Genomic DNA, 18099 nt, shown 5'->3' with positions numbered 1-18099 from the left:
TTTATTAATAGCTACTTAAGCGTTATATATTATAAATATAATTAAAAGGGGTATAAGGCCGCTAGTTATTAATTAGACCTCGCTTTAGTTAAATAGTACGGACTAATAATGAGCTCGAATATTATTTTAATAAGGAGAGTAGTTAGTAATTAATAAGGGTAGTACTTAAATATCCCGACTTATATATACCTAAACTATATATAAAAAAAGCTAAGCACCTTTATTAATTTAAAAATAAAAAAAGAACGTAGTTAATATTAAGCTATTTAATAACTTTAACGCTAATTTATAAATTTATTTATTATTATAATTAGTAAACGTAGAGGGTAAATAAATAGAGATACTAAGAAACTATTACTTATAGCTTTAAATTATTAATAGCGACTACGTAATAGAGATATAGCTATATTACTTTATAATAGCTAATATTATATCGCTTATACTTATCCTTAGTTTCCTTTAACTAAAGGATATTAACTTACTAATTAGTTAAAAATAAAAAAAGTAGTAATATCTAATTTATAAACGATATATTTACTTAAATACCCTAAAAAAGGGGCTATTAAATAACTTAGTTTTAGTAATACTTACGCATATCGTAATTAACTTAGCTATAAATAGTAATATAATATTAATAAGTATAGCTAAGGACTAGAAGCTATATTATTAAGACTTTAATAACTTATTTTTTTTAAAAAAAGGCTATTTTATTATTAAATAGAGTATTATATAACTATTATATTAAGTTAAATAACGCGGTACTTATTCCCTAAGGACTTATTTATTTATTATTAAACTATAAGCTTAAGATCTTACGTAACTATTTAATAAAAATAGAGGCTAGGGGCTAGATACGCCCCTTTATAAGCTTAATAAAAGTACCTATCTTTTTTATATTTAAAAAAAAAAAAAGAGCTACGACTTTATATTAACTATAGAGTAATTAATAAAATTATATAAAAAAATAGAACGCTGCTATTATTAATTAAAAAAAATACTAAATAGACTATTTAATACCTCTACTTTTACGAAGCTAGACTTTAAAAACGCGTATTATTATATATATATAGCTAAGGGCGATAAGTAAAAAACGGCTTTTTATACTAAATACGGGTAGTTTAAGTACTTAGTTATATTTTTTAAATTAACTAACGTGCCTATAACTTTCTAAGCGCATATTAATAACGTTCTAAGCGGCCTAGTTAATACTATTTATATTATATACTTAAATAATATCTTAATATATAATAACGATTACATAGTATATAAAAAGTACGTACGTAGCGTACTATAGAAATTATAATAATAAAACTTATATTTAAATAGTAATAAATACGAGTTTTATATATTACGTATAGGATTCTTAGGGTATATCGTATTTAATAAAAGTATAAAAATAAAACCCGCGCGTACTAAAGTTATAATAAATTAGTTATTTTTAAAAAGCGTTAAAAATATATAAACGTTCTTTAGATTTATAGGGTTCTATTATAAATTTATTAATAACTATACTAAAATAATAGTACTTTTAATAAACTTATTAAAGAAAGTAAAACCGGGATAGTTAGAGTTATTAATACTTATTATAAAGTTATTTAAGAAGCTATTAATAATATTTATTAACGTATTAATATTACGATATTTTAATCTTACCTTACTTATATAATTATAAATAAACGCTTTAGCTCGAGCTATTAGCTTAGTAATTACGTAATTATTTAAGGGTAATTAGTACTTAATTATTTATAAGTTAAGGAAATTAATAAATTTAAAGAGCTACTATAATATAAAAAATATAGAGCTATTAACTATTATAAATATATTAAAGAACTAATAATACTACCTTATTTATAATTAAAATTAGGTCGTAATATTTATAAATTATTTTAATTTATAGTTCTTAAATATAAAAAAGAGATTAAATAAGAAATAGTTATACTAATTAAATAAACTCGTAGCGTTTAATATTAAAATTAGGTTTAAGCTAGGTATAAAAAACTTAGTAAATAGATTATTATAAAAACTTAATTATAGTAAAAGTAATAATAATAATAAAGTAGAGGAGCTATTATTAAAAATAAAAAAAGACTTTTATAATATTAAAAATATATAAAAGCCCCTTAAAATTATAATAATAAAGTATATAAGGACGAGCCGCAAGAGTAGCTCTTAAATAAAAAAGATAATAAGTATTTTAAAAATAGAACTAATAATAATAAAAAAAGTAAATAAAAGAAGTTAAGAGCTTTAACTTAAGAGAACTTTAAGGAGTATTTTAAAAAATATAATGGGGTTATAAGCTTAGGGTATTAAAGTTATAATATAATATTTAAAGAGCTATTTAAGCTTATTATTAAAATTATAAATTACGAGCTACTTATTTTATAAGACTTTAATATAATAAGAATATTTAAAATAGTAATTAGCGAGGAGGGGTTATTAATAATAAGTTAATTATAAACTACTTAATAAGAGGATGCTTTTATAAAGAATAAATAGTAAACTAAAAAGAACCGATAGCCTTATTTAATTAAAAAGAAATAATAATAGAGCTAAGTATATAACTTAAGAGGGCTATTATATTATAGTAGCCGTATTTATATATTATTATATAAGGGATTAAAAAAAGAGGTTATTAAAGTATATTATAATATATTTATAATAAAATATTATAATATAAAACGGATAATAGCGCTATTAAAACGCTACTATTACTAAAATAGAGTAAGTAAGGATATAAAAAGTTATATTAATACTTATATAATATACTAGCGAACGAAGCTTTATTATTATAAACTATATAACTTATTACGCCCCTTATTTACTTTAGTTAGGTTATAATAAAAAATATTACTAAACTTTATTATAAGCTTATTTATATTAATTATACTAATTAAGAAGCGCCCCTATAACGTAATACTTATTATAATAAACTAATTTACGAAGTATAGTATTTATATTATTATAAAGACGACCTTTATAGCCTAGGGATTTATAAACTTCTTATTTATAAGAATCTTTATTAAGTTTAAAATACTTAAAAAGATCGTTTTTAATAAGGGGTCGTTATTTATAAATAAGTTTTAAACTTATTTCTATTATTTTTTAATAATAAAAAAGCGTCTTAATACTGCGTTTTATTTATAAATAAATAGTTAAATAAAATAATAAAACTAATATTTAAAGTAGTATTTTTATTACTTTTATACTTAGGATTAATTAAATTAAGTATAGCGTCTTTACTTAGCCGAGTTTATATATAATAACGCTTAGTACTTAGTAATTTATAAAGCGCTTATTAAGGCCCTACTCGGGTTTTTATTTATATACCTTATATTGATCTTAATAAGGGCTCGAAACGGTATATAAAATATCTTAATTAAAGAGCGTACGGCTTAATTACGAGCTAATTAAGAAGCTTTATAATCTTTTATATAAAAAGTATACGAAACGTATAAGTAATAAGCTAATAAAACTAAAATAAATATATTATATAAAATAAGTAACTAAGTATTATTATTAAAAAAGAATATTAGTAAGTAGCGTCCTAACTAAAAGTTAATTAATAAGTATTTAGGCTTATTTAAAATTAAATTAATAGTTAGAATAGTAGGGGTTACTTATTAACTAAATATACTAACGTAATATAAAATATATAATATATTTTATATATCCCTACTCGAGCCGTATTAATATTATAAAAAAGCCCTTTAGAAGCCCTTACTTATTAAAAATATAAACGGGGAGCTATTTTATAAAATAAAAAATATTATATAATATAGAGGGCCGAAAAGGAGGTAATAATACTTAATTTAGTAAAAAGGATATAATAATAACGAAAATACGTAAGAGCTAGCTAGGTATATTTAAAAACGTAGCGTTAATTAATATATATAAAAAACGAGTTTTAATTAAGTAGCGCACCTTAGCTCTTAATAAGCTTAATAACGTAGCGAACTAGCTATTAAAAAAAAAAAAGGAGGCTATATAATTATAATTAAATAGTATAAATATACTAACTACGAACCGTTTTTTTAATTTTTATAACGTATAAAGGGACTACTCTTATTTATAAAAAAACTACTTTTATATATAAAAAGGCCGCCCTAGTTATTATTTTAGGGGTCGTTACGAAAAAAATAATCTTTTTATTATTAACGAATTTATAAATAATTAGTTATAAATACGGAGTATAAATAGGACGACTATATACTAATTAAAATATTATTTAAATAGCGTACTTCGTTATAAATAGTATAAAATAGTATAATTATAGTATTATTATAAAATAAAAACGTAGCGCGGGAGGAGTTTATAATTACTTTATTATTATTATTATTATTAATGGGGGTCGAGCGGGCCTTTTTATTAGCGTATTTAAGCGCCTTTTACGTATTACTAATAGTAATTTAATAAGTTTATTAGAGTTATAAATAATATTAATAACCTAAGTAATAATAATAATAAAATAATAATAAAGTAATAAACTTCTAAATTATAAACGTTATTATTTAAAGCGAGAGCGGTACTTTATAAAGTTCGGACTATAAATTCTACGGACTTAAACACTTAAAATATTATTAATATAATATATAAAAAAAGTAATAGAATAGTAATTACGCTAAGCGCTTATTATATTTTTATAAAAATAGTTTTGTATAGTATATTTAATATAACGTACGCTAGATTTTAAAAAAGTATTAAATAAAAGAGCAAACTAGGGGTTATAAATTACTAACTTAGTTAATTATAATACTTAGTTTTTAAATTAAGTATTTTATATATAATATAAGCGGGGTAGGGGAGCGGACGTACTTAACTAACCCCGATTTTTTAGCGTTTACTTTTTTTTTTTTAATAAGAGTTTATAATAGTTAATATAAATAGTATATAAATAATAATATATATCCGAAGTTAGGGCGAGTAAAGGGGATATTAGGCTTTTTAAATAAACTATTATTATTATTATTACTAAGTGTACTTATAATACTAACGACTATTTTATTAATAATAATAATAACTCTATAATTAGGAGCTATATTTATATTAAAATAAGTTAGTAATAAATACGGAATAACTTTATAAAAAACTTATTTAGGCGCGGGAAGTATATAAGAATAAGGATTTAAAAAATATTTATTAGTTATAATATTTACATAATAAGGGAGTAGCGTAAATATTGATAAAAATAAAAGACTATATATAAAAAAGATAACTATAAAAAAAAAAGGAATTCGGAATTATAATAGCTTAGAAAGGGGTTAATATTAATAAATAAAAATAAAGTAACAACTACTTAAGTATTAGTAATTATAAAAACGGCTTATAAATAAGAATAACTTAAGTATAAAATTATAGGGCTATTATTTAAAATAAGGGGTTTATACTTAGGTTAATAAGTACTACTTATACTTACTTTTATATTATATATTTAAAAACCTCTTAAATAAGGGATTAATATAATATATATAAATTATAAATAAGCTTTAAAACGAAGCTTAGAAGAGGGGGTACTTTATTAAGCTTTATTAATTAGGCCTCGTTAATTAAAAAATAGCTTAGGGGATATAAAAAGGGGGATTAAGTAATAAAAGAGTAGTTTAAGTATATATAAAGTATTAGTAATATACCTTAAGGGAAGGGTAGATTTTAGTAATTTATTTTTTAGACTTTAATAGTAGTTAGCCTTTATGAGCTTCTTCTCTATGTTATATACTTATTAATAATATGGCTATTCTTAGTATTATTAAGTAGATAATATAACCTTTAACAAAATGCCATGGCAGGATCCTAATTAGATCTTGGCAACGTAAGTTGAATGCTCTATAATACCACACGAAACAAGGGCCAGCAGCTACAAACTACCATTGAAGGGGAAATAGCTCCAGAGTCCTTCCTATTTCGCGTGCGCCCCTTTGGCTTACCCCCTCAGCCATATCTCTGAGCCTTGAAATCGCAACGGTTTCTCATCGACTTTTGAACATGATTGGATCGCCTATGGAATCTCCTGTTTTTGTTGATCGTGTGTTCTTCTCAGCGTAGGATTCGGACAGTATCTTGGATCCAGTTCATGAGGCGTCAAGGAGTCAGGATCCTCCACCATAAGTCCACCAATCGATTATGCGTGATATCTTAAGCTTGTGTTTTGTCTTGACTCGGAATCTGCGAGAGTGGACAAAGAAGAATTGTCTTGAGTCTTCTATATAACGCGAGCTCATCGTCCGATGTTGTCATTTTGGTTAGAGTCTTAGAAGCTTCACTGAGCAAGAACATTACATTCTCATCACGATTGGCTACAATTCCGCCTTCCAGCATTGTGATCAATCAGGTTTTAGCCATCATGTACTTCTCCAAGGCTAGCATCGTGGCTTTGCTGGCGGCTGTACCCAGCACACTTGCCTGTCTCGGATACGAGGGCGGGGTTCCCACTGCGACTTCCACAAAGACCAACAGCAAGTACATTGAGGTTCCCGCTGGCACTGTCTATGACGGTGGTTGGGCTAGGTTCGGCCGTGGCTCTGGTGCTTGCACCAGTGGTGAAGGAGGTATGCTATCTGTCTTACACCGTGATAAGCCTTAGTTGGGAACTGACAAAGCCACCTAGGCGATGCTGATGCCGTCTTCATTCTCCGCAAGGGCGCAACTCTGAAGAATGCCATTGTTGGCAAGAACCAGAAGGAGGGCGTTCACTGCGACGGTCCTTGCACTCTCGAGTTTGTATGGTTTGAGGATGTTTGTGAGGATGCCATCACTGTTGTAAGTAATGAGTTGAGCAGTGAAAAAATCTCTTTGAATAGCATAGTTGACACCCGATGCAGAAGAACGATAAGGCTGGCGACCACACCTGGATCATTGGTGGTGGTGCCTACAAGGCCAGCGATAGGATTGTTCAACACAACGGTTGCGGCACCGTGAACATTATCAACTTCTGTGAGTTATTCTGAAGCAGTGCTCTATTGGATTCCTTGAGTCAAATAGCTAACCACAATCGTGTAACACAGACGCGAACGAGTGAGTGATCTTCGTGTACTATCTAGGTGAAACCAAACTAACACTGAAGTAGCTACGGCAAGGTCTATCGCTCTTGCGGTAACGTAGGTTTTTTGCTGTCTAGTCTCATTATCTATGGAATGAATCATACTGACCCGAGTCTCTCCAAATCAGTGCAGCAGTCAGTGCAAGCGCAACGTCTACGTCGAGGGCACTACCGCCCGCAACGGAGGCGAAGTTGTTGGCATCAACTCCAACTACGGCGACACCGCCACCCTCAAGAACGTCTGCACCGACGCCAAGACCCCGTGCCAGATGTACACCGGATGTGCCGGTGGCTGCGAGCCCGTCAAGGCAGGTGCCTGCTCCGGATAAGATACCTCTACGATTCATCGCAAGTCGCACGGCATCGCCGAGCAACCACACGGGTCCCTCGGGGCCCAACATCAACCCTGGACCGTATCTTATTCTCAAGTCGGAACCTTTGGCCAGATATTCTTGTACATATCATCTCATATTGCGGCCTGTGGTCGCTGCGCACATATTTAGCTTGACGTTGAATGAGGAATGATCATGTTCGCCGACCTTGGGTACATCGCGCAACGTAGCTGGTCCAATGAATGAAGTGAGAACCTTGAAGATTGAAAATCTGTGCACGTAGTTTCGCGCGGTATTTGAGGAGCACTTAGAATGGTATTTGGTCATATGACCTACATGAACGCGGGCAGATTCTCGCCACATGATGCGTGTTGAATCGAGACGGCCTACGTCACTCACGAAAGTAAATAAACAAACACCCATATCTCGTCTACCTGATCTTCTCTCAAGACTCCCATTATGTCTACTTCTACAGACAAACTTTTGATGCGATTTAAAACTCTTAGCTACTTGTTACTTGTGTAGAAACAATGCCTTCAATCAGAGCTCAGCGTAATGATACCAGTCTGATCGCCACCGACCTTAAGACCAATGAATTCGGTAGAAAGCGTCGTGGATGTTTCTACATCGTTTATCTCTTGAGAATAGTTATGAAAATCGTGGTGATAATTTGAATTCCGCTCTCTGACCTTGAGCTAACATGATGTGATAGTTGATTAATTTCACTGCACCACCACATCCTCGACTTTCCCCAAAGAGCATGATGATCACTTGGGTAGTTCAGCATGAAAGATACGATCTTCTGGCTTCGGATCATGCGTTGAATAATGCATAGGTCCAGTGGCCGAAAGCACCTGTTCTTTTTACGGAAACCTATCTAATACCAGGATTTCAAAATGTCCGTGACGCTGGGGTTGATCTGAACCTATCGGCTATTGCCAAACAACATCACTACGCTACCTCTATGTCTAGAAACTCACTGATCACATCACCATCAGGTGATGAAATGTCAAGCACCTTTTGGACATCATCAAGCGGACGTGCCGAAGTGATGACATGGTCGATGGATCACTCAACGATGGCCAACCTTTCTTATAAACAAAATGACATAGAGGGCGAGCAACTGAACATGAACTCGTCAACCTCATCACCAATCTCATCATCATCATAAACGTCATCAAACCTCGGCTACCTCATCGTAGACCGAACTCTAGAGCCATATCAAACAGATCTATCCGAAACTTCTTTTCCAAGACCCACTCATTTCAAGCTCTCAATAACCCCTTCGATTTTCATCATGGCGCCTGAAGCAACCATCACCCAAGAGCCTCGAGGCTTTCTCAGGCTAAAAGCTCTGATTAAAAGCCTCAGGACTTCGATCCATCCAAAGAAACGCCTTCCGATCGAGAATCGAGAGCAACGCCAAGAAGCCACCATCAAGAAAGAAGCAAAGGCGCTGAAGAAGGCCAAAGCAAAGAAGGCTAAGGTGGAAGCTCACCATGCTAGACGGGGAGAACGAAGTGTTGCTTATAGACCATCGAGCTCGACATACAAATACGATTCAACACCGTGGTTGATGATGACTACGTTCGACACTAGTGGAGGGGGATGTTATGACAGTGGATGTTGTGACAGTGGAAGTTACTGTGATTAGTTGATGTCTCATGGGATTTGGTTGGCCCTTTCCCTTGATAAATATGGAAACGATGGCGAAGATGTTTGTGTGGCTGTGGTGTCATCACCTCACCAGAAGTCATTCCAATGTTACTTTTTAACTACTTCCTCTCAGAAAATGCGAACAAGGCTTCCTTCATTGTGTCCTCCTTCGGCTCTTATAGCTTTCCGTCGAATGCTTCCTAGTCAGGCAAGTGACTTCGACAAAAAAAATCACCATCTTGTCTGCTACTGGTCACCTCTAACGCTCTGTCAATTCCACGACACTCTCGATCATTTTAAGTGAGTAAGAACGGGAACGCCCGTTGCTTTTGACTTATCATTAGCTATATGCCACTGTTTCGTTATCGATCTGACCTCACACTTGGACTCTTTACAAGTGGTTGCACTACGTGATAGTGAAAATTAATACTCGAGACACTCTTCAGAGGCAGGATCCTGTTCAAGTATGGACGTGAAGTGCTTGATCACTGGATATGGGAAGACCCATTTGGTCTGCCTGGCTTGTCCATCTTTCGCGTGTCTTTGCTACGATCAAGGGTATACTTGGCAGGGGAAAGCTTTCAGGCAAGGCTCCAAGGCTTTCTTGGTTGTGAGAAAATAACTCAGACTTCATTTGGTCTGATGATAGCATCGCGCAGCTTCGGCCCGAGCGCTGCCTGGTGACAGGAACTCTAAGTAAAGGTTTGGACGCGTTGCGGGGCGGCGACTTGCCTAAATCGTAACGTCGGGAGCAATTTGATTCGAGCGCGTGGTAACTTTGCCTCGGTACATCATTTCTGCGATGTCACGAACAGCTTTCCCCTGCTCAAATCACCCAGCCATCGTCCGTTTCCAACTTTCTTCCCCCTACCCAGCAGACCATGCCACTATGGCCGGTAAAATACGAGTTGTTATTGCACCATCCCTGGAGGCACGTGAAAGAATCTGACCGCATCTGGAAGATTCTCCATGACAAGTACCACCGCGATCAAGGGCACCATGCTTGTGCCAACTATGCCCGATTTGGAGACAAGAACAGGCACATCTCAGCCCGACGTCATGCTTGCCGCGACGGCTTTCAGTCGGATCAATTCTCTCGAAAGATCTTGTCAACCTCAAAGTCAAGAAGTCTGTCGTCGAAGAGTTTGACTTGATGTGTTCTATCTTCACTCAGTCACCTGAGCACCACCGGGCTGCCTGACTCGAGCGCATCGTGTCCTAGTCTCCTCACCGGCTGCGACTTCCCCGCAAACCAGCCATCAACAGCCGGGATGCGCATCATCGCCGGTTGTCTTTGGAGATTGTGGGGTATTCAAAGTGCGGAGAGACAAGGGTCTTCGGGGTAGCTAATGTGACTACCGCAAGTTCCCGTTGGGCTTTCGGTGTAACCGTTCCACGACGCTTTGCCTTTACTGCTGCGCTTGCTCCTCACAAGTGAATTTGCAAATCTTCCATTGCTAGCATGAGGCTTGCGTAATAGCAAGAGGCAATGATCGGCCATTGGGCTGTTTATGGGCGCAATATCCATCGCAGTGCTACCCAAGCCGGCCGGCCAAAGTCTCGGACGGTTTGTCTTGTCCTGACCCAGCGATGTGGGAGATCATCCCGCTCCTGCGTATGTCGGGGCCGGACTACAGGAATGCTACATATATAAAGTGAGAAGCAGATCCTATGATACATGTTCTGGCTTGATGTTCAAGGTGACGATTTGTGGCTCTCTGAGCAATCCCAGTCATGCAGTCGCTTCACTTCTGGCTCTCCTCCGCACTCGCCCTCGCGGCGACTGTGAGAGGCCAAGACGACAACACCGCGAAGGTTGAGGCAGCTCTTGCCGCTATCACCGTGACCAACCTTGACGATGTCCGTGGCAACCTGTACCTACCCTCCACCATTGACGGTCTCAATGTCACCTGGGCAAGCAACTCCTCGGTCATCTCAAGCAGTGGTGTTGTCGTAAGACAGGCCGAGGATACCCAGGTGGCTCTCACCGCTTCCATCGACTACGAAGGCAGCTCTCAGACTCGAGAGCTTGTCGCTTCCGTCCGCAAAGCCGTGGCCCTTGATCCCTTTGCGGGCTACGCATTCTCTTACTTCACCGGAAACTCCATTGCTGGAGAGAAGATCTACTTCGCCGCTAGTCAAGGCAACGACGCCCTGAAGTGGACCGAGCTCAACGGAGGTCAGCCCGTCTTGACCTCTACATACGGCACCAAGGGCCTGCGCGACCCATTCCTCATCAGATCGCCCGAGGGTGATACCTTCTACCTCATTGCGACCGATCTCTCTATTGGTTCAGGTACATCTTGGGGTGACTCAGTTCGCATTGGTAGTCGGTATCTCGAGGTCTGGGAATCTAACGATCTTAAGACCTGGTCAGCACAGAGGCATGTCTTGGTTTCCCCTCCTGAGGCAGGAAACACATGGGCACCCGAGGCTTACTACGATGACGACCTTGGTGCCTATCTGGTCTCCTGGGCTTCATCTCTCTACGAGGACAGCGATGTCAACCGCACTGGCAGCACCTACCACCGCATGCTGTACGCAACCACTCGCGACTTCGTAACCTTTTCCGAGACTTCTATCTGGCAGGATGCTGGCATGTCGAGAATTGACTCGACCGTCATCAAGTCGGCCGATACCTACTACCGATTCACGAAGGACGAAGGTGCTAGCAGTACGGGATGCAGTGATATCATTCAAGAGAGTTCTACATCTCTTCGCGCTACCCTGGACTCGTGGACCATCATCGACTCTTGCATCGGCAAAAAAGCTGGTACAAGCGCTGTTGAGGGCCCAACTACCTTCAAATCGAACCCGGACGACGTCCACGGTGAGAAGTTTTACCTCTTCGTTGATGAATACGGCGGACGCGGCTACATTCCCTTGGAGACTGCCGACATTGGCAACCCCAACTGGACCGTATCATCTTCCTACAGCCTGCCGGCCAGCCCGCGTCACGGAACCGTCATCTCTGTGACCGCTGCCGAGCTTGCCTCTTTGACTGGTTCATCGGCCACACGCCGAGCAGTCGAGGCTGAAGGCGAGATCCTCCGCTACGACTTCTCGGCTGTTGATGGCACCCAGCTTCAAGATGCTTCCGGAAACGGTAACCACGCTGTGATAAATGGCGGTGCTACTATTGTGGATGGCGCTCTCACCTTCGACGGTGTCGATGACTTTGTCAAACTTCCCAACAATATCTTGTCGGGCGTTGAGGATATTGCCATCGAGGTCGAGGTTCTCCTAGATGCTTCTCAGACGACGCCGTACTTCATCTACGGCATTGGAAACACCGCTGCCGATGGCAACGGAAATGGCTATCTCTTCACCACCGGAAGCCCTTACAGAGCCAGCATCACAACAGGCAACTGGACGGGTGAGAAGTCAGCAGCGTCCAGCTCCTCTCTTCCCACAGGGTCTTGGCTGCACCTTGTTTACACTATCTCGGGCCGCACGTCTGTCATTTACCTGAATGGCTACGAGGTGGCTCGTAACGAGGATGTCAACATCGACCCTGAGAACATTGGCAATGGCGTTACGACTGCGAACTACATCGGAAAGTCTGTTTACTCTAGCGACAAGCTTTTCAAGGGCCAGATTCGCGAGTTTGCGATTTTCAACAGATCCTTGACAGCTGCCGAAGTCCTCTCTCGCTCTGGAATCGTTGGGGCCATCACGGAAGTCTCTCTTTCTGATGCCTCAGTCTTGAAGGTCCCGGCCATCATCAACACCACTGACAGCAAAGTCTTGTTCCCTGTCAAGCCGGGCACTGACGTTACGGCTCTCGCCCCTGTCTTCACCACGACCGAGGGTGTGACCTCATCTCCTGCATCTGGCTCGACTGTCGACTTGAGTGCTCCAGTCAAGTACGTTCTTTCTAAGGGTGAAGAGGTCGTCGCGGAATGGACCATCAGCGCCGTGGAGATGGTTAGCCCCGTCCTGCCCGGTCTCTATGCTGACCCCAACGTCGCGGTCTTCAACGGCGTCTACTACATCTATGTCACCACCGACGGAGTTCCGGGCTGGGGTGGAAACATTTTCTACTCATGGAAGTCTACCGATCTCGTCACCTGGACCCGTAGCGCGGAACCCTTCCTCACTCTTGATGGAGCGAACGGCAACGTTCCCTGGGCGACCGGCAATGCTTGGGCTCCTACCATTGCCGAGCGCGACGGAAAGTACTACTTCTACTTTAGCGGCCAGAACGCAGCTCTGAACAGGAAGACAATTGGAGTTGCTGTAGCCGACTCTCCCGAGGGACCATTTACTGCTCAGCCGGAGGCCATGATCCTCAACAATGAGGCCGTCACCACGGGGCAGGCTATTGACCCGGCGGCTTTCCACGATCCGGTCTCTGGCAAATACTACATTTACTGGGGTAATGGCAACCCTCTGGTCGCACAGCTGAACGACGACATGGTCTCTGTCAAGTGGGACACCGCCCAACTTATGACTGGCCTCGTAGATTTCCGCGAGGGGCTTTTCATGGTTTACCGCGAGGGTCTCTACCACCTCACGTACTCCATCGACGATACCGGATCTGAAAACTACCGTGTCGGCTACGCTACTTCCAAGACTTTCAACGGTCCTTGGACGTATCAAGGCGTCATCCTGCAAAAGGATACGTCTCAAGGCATCCTTGGTACTGGCCACAACTCCATCCTCAACGTCCCCGGCACCGATGACTGGTACATTGTCTACCACCGCTTTGGTATCCCCGGTGGCGGTGGTTACAGACGCGAGACGACTATTGACCATCTGTATTTCAACGCTGATACGGGGTTGGCCATTCCGGTCATTCCTACTCTGACGAGCGTTGAGCCTCAGACTGTTCCTCAAAAGTTCCGGCGCATGTCGCGCGTGATGCGTCTTTGATTGATGAAGTATGATGATTTATGGAGAAATGTGGCGTAGCTATTGTATATCTAGGAAATATCTGTAGATGTTCGAAGTCTACTTTGTGAATATGACAAATTTCTTGAAGATTTTACTTTTATTGACTACCTTACTCATATGCCTTGAAAGATGTAGATCATCACGGTCCCCATATGCCTTTGGCCCGTTCAGTGCCACAAGACGCTATTTGAGTGCGTCGAAGTCAAGGCAATGCATCCCAGCCGGGATGTTCTGATATCTTGCCCCCTCATTGCTCGATATCACCTGTAAGTCTCTTAATCTGTTGACTCAAGCAGTCGGAGCGCACTCCGGCTTTGCAGTCTCGTACTCGTAGTAAGTGCCACATCCCGTAGGGCAATTGGGGCAGTCAATGTTCACGGTGACGGTGGGTACTGGCGTTGGGCAATGGCAAAGCTGAGAGATTTTCGACAACTGTACACACATGGGCCGTATGCAATTGTCACACATTTCTGTTGTGTAGACCGTTGGACATGCCTCGAGGCCGGCAGTAGTGGGAGTAGGAGTTGGCGCAATTGTGGGAACAGCCTCAGTGGTGAAAGTGACGCCCCCACAGGTTGGGGTTGCAGTCTCGTAGATATATGAAGTCCCCATGCAGCCACGTGGTGGGTTTCCACCACACGGGTAGTCGACTGATTTCGTTGGAACTGTCGATGGACATCCGCATTGGCTGGAGATGGTTGACAAGGCAAGACATGCCATCTGAACGAATGTGGGACAAATGGTGCCAGTCGACGTGACTGTTTGACAGTAGACCGTGTCGGCTTGCACCTCAGCCGTGGCAAGTCTGCCGACTTGTTAGCTAAACTTGGCCTGTTCGTGGGCATGGAATCTTTCTTACACTGCCATCGCGATGATTGCAACGCCTCTTGAAAAGACTCTCATGATACCTGTTGGCCTTCGGTGGAGCGCTGTAGTGAGATTTTGCTGATGAAGATGTCGCCAAGGTTGTCGGAATGAACGCACCCTCCTCCCTTTAAGTAGTGAGAGGTCAACTACCAAGTTGCCCGGCTGACAACCCTCGTGAACGATCTACTGCCCTGTGTGATGCTGCTGAGACATGTCACAACTTCACGACGTAAGGTAATCGAGGTCCACAGCCCGTTACCAGTTCGCTCATTCGACAGACTCGAACGGGATTGGCTTATCACGAAGAACTTTTCCCTTCGTCATCCCGTAAAAGTTCCGGGGATGCCTTGCCGAAGCCCGCAACCAGACGACTTCGGGGGATACAAACTGTGGGCGTACTTGGCCAACACCAACATGTTGTTTTCAGTATCTGCCCTCACATGCCATGCCGATGATCTTTACAAGATTGAATATGCTAGCGCACTTTGTCGTAGAGGGGAAAAAAGCCCCCTTCGTAGGGAGGAGCTTCCCCGCAAATAATCATTTCCGAGAACGGGCCGTTGCTGATGGCTGATAGCCTGAGTCCAAATATAGACACGCTGCATAGTACCAGGCCACCGTGACACCGGCAGCCTCGAGTATCTTGGATGTTCTTTGATCCATCTGTCACACATACAGAGAAAAGGGTGAACTTCGCGATAAGACGTGACAGCGTTTTCACCAAGTTCGAAGCATCGACATCCTCTTGAGTTAACGTGAGGTCGAGAAAAAAGCCGGCATTGAACCATTCAAGAATAACAGAACAGAATTGTCAGGGCATAATCTGTCACGTAACAGGGATAGTAATCGTACCTCACAAAGTGCCCGTCACGTGCTAAATCACGTGTCTATCTTAGATATTATATATATAGACCTTTTCTTTTTATCTATTTCTACTTTAATAATTAAGCCACTTTTATTATACTCCGTATGCCCATTGCTACGTATTATAACTCGTAATAATTATAAGCCTAGCTCCTATTCGCTATTATTATAATAGTTAAGTACCGTATTATTTATAAGTCGTATACTTAAAAAGCGAGAGGCGGCCGTTCGAGTCTCTGTATAAGTAGAGGTTTTTCTAACTAGTTTACTACTTATAAGGCTAAGGCTACTATTTATAAGGCTAAGGCGTAGTATAGACGCCTATTATATAAATAACGGCTCTAAGCGTCTAGGGGGTATATTATAAAATATAAATATAGTTAATACTACCTATATTAAGTAGGCCCGCTTTTTATGATAATTATAAGCCTAGCTCTTAGTTAAGACCTTATATTATAATAACGTATTTATTAATACAATTCCTACGATCTTTTTAAAATAACTAACTTACTCATACTTATTTTAGCCTAAGCTAAATTAATTAGCTACGATAGTTAAATTAAATAGTTTAACGTACTTCGCGCTATAAATAAAAGTATTAAGGTTTAGAAATACGTTAACTTAAATATTTTAAATTTTAATATATTCTTTAACCCCTCTATAGCGCTTATTTTACTCTTAGAATTCGGATAATTAATTATAACCCGTAATAAAAAAGAACTACGAACTTACTAAGCCCGTTATAAAGCGTTTAAAAACGACTAAAAAAATTAAACAAATCCTCTATTAATAGCTTTTAAATATAACTCTTAATACGAACTTTTTAACTTTTTTAAATATAAGTAATTTATAAAACTAAGCCGGGTCTTTTTTTATAAAACTAGTTATACTACTTACTTTATATAAATAAATCTATTCTTATATTATATTTATAAAGAGGATCTATATACTTAAGAGTATTTAGAAATAATAAGAGCTCGATACTAAATATAAGTAACTTATAGTTTATAAATATAATATTATTAATACGTATATTAAAATCCTTACTTAGTAGTTAGTAAAATTAATTAACGCTATATTATATAAATACGTATTTTAAAAAGTTATTAAGAACGGCGCTAAGTTTAGTATATAGCGAATTATTAAATATTTAAAATAAGAATTTATATCCCCCGAATTAATAATAAGGAATATAGTTCGAAAAGAGTATTAATAAGCCCTTAATAAAGCGAGGACTAGAATTAACCCCTAATACTAATATAAAAAATAGTAATCTACTTACTTCCGAGCTAAAACGTATAATATTTTAAAAATTGTTACGAAGGTAACTTTGTTTACCTTATTATTCGCCTTATTATCAATATTACGTAAGCAAACTATATACCATATTAATCTACGATTTCTGTAGATTATTATAGGTATTGATTATGTAAGCAATACTGCTTATATAAGCTTACGTGAGCAATGGAAAGTACTGGAAGGTAACTGAATAATCTGGAATTTACTCGAGGCGGAATTACGTACTACGATTACGCATTCACTTACGTATACGCTTATTAATTATATCATAATTAATAAGCAATGGAACATTCTAGTAGGAGGTTTTTATGCCTATATGTAGGCGTGTATTTGCCTACCTAGACCTTTCGTTAAGCAAGCAACTTCTCATATAGTAATTCAACTATATTACTCTCTTTACTACAAAAACCTCTTTTATATACGCTTATATCCCCTATATTCATATATTCTTGTTTCTATATGAATATTCACTTTTTATATTCTTTATAAGAATATCCCGCATTACCTCGTTAAAGCTATACGTGCTAGAAAAATTAATAAAAAAATCGCTATACTTAACTTCTTAATTATAATTAAGTTTAGACTTAACCCTATATAAGGCTAACGTATATATAAAACCTTTAGTAAATTAATAGTTTTTAGAACGTATACGAGGACCCTTGAGGAGATTATATATATATTTAGCTTAATAACCTAGGACGTATATACTAAACGACTTTTAAATTAAGGAGGGGCTTATTTTACTTTTATTAAACGCTCTAACTTAATTAATAACGTAAATAATAAGGGTAATATTATATACCCTTATAATTATATATACTTATAGCGCCTTATAATATATTAAAAATTAAAATAAGTATTTATAAGCTGAAATGTTAATAAGTTATTAATATAAATACTAAAGAGCTATATAAAAAAAGTCCTTACTATTATTAAATTAAATAAATAGAAATTATTTTATAATAAGCTTAAGAAAGCTAGTTAGCTAGGGAATAATAGAACCCCTAAGAAACCTAGGTTTTTAAAAAGATCTTTTAACTAACTTATAGCGAGCTTATTAATAAACTAAGACGAGGGCTATATAGTTATTATACTTATAAAAAATTAGGACTTAAAAATAAATATAACTTTTAATACTTTTATAAATAG

General features: G+C 37.9%; 3 protein-coding genes across 3 annotated transcripts; 2 read left to right on the top strand and 1 right to left on the bottom strand.

Annotated features, from left to right (window-relative positions):
* Positions 1-6070: 6070 nt before the first annotated feature.
* CLUP02_07044 (pectate lyase F) lies at positions 6071-7365 on the top strand (the record flags this gene model as incomplete). The annotated part of the gene is made up of 7 exons (XM_049286041.1): positions 6071-6105; positions 6184-6545; positions 6605-6756; positions 6819-6930; positions 7002-7011; positions 7064-7094; positions 7165-7365. 7 exons carry the CDS (start codon positions 6071-6073, stop codon positions 7363-7365), a joined length of 903 nt encoding a protein of 300 aa, XP_049143184.1.
* Positions 7366-10758: 3393 nt separating this feature from the next.
* Positions 10759-13899, top strand: CLUP02_07043 (glycosyl hydrolase family 43; the record flags this gene model as incomplete). The annotated part of the gene is made up of 1 exon (XM_049286040.1): positions 10759-13899. The coding sequence occupies one exon, from the start codon at positions 10759-10761 to the stop codon at positions 13897-13899; it is 3141 nt and encodes a 1046-aa protein (XP_049143183.1).
* Positions 13900-14103: 204 nt separating this feature from the next.
* On the bottom strand, positions 14104-15000 carry CLUP02_07042 (uncharacterized protein; the record flags this gene model as incomplete). The annotated part of the gene is made up of 5 exons (XM_049286039.1): positions 14104-14200; positions 14299-14334; positions 14387-14725; positions 14829-14912; positions 14975-15000. 5 exons carry the CDS (start codon positions 14998-15000, stop codon positions 14104-14106), a joined length of 582 nt encoding a protein of 193 aa, XP_049143182.1.
* Between the last annotated feature and the right edge of the window lie 3099 nt (positions 15001-18099).

Source organism: Colletotrichum lupini, chromosome 3 (assembly GCF_023278565.1).
Source record: "Colletotrichum lupini chromosome 3, complete sequence".
Lineage (NCBI taxonomy): Eukaryota > Fungi > Ascomycota > Sordariomycetes > Glomerellales > Glomerellaceae > Colletotrichum > Colletotrichum lupini.
Note: the sequence above shows the minus strand (reverse complement) of the source record. Positions and strands in the feature narration are given on the sequence as shown.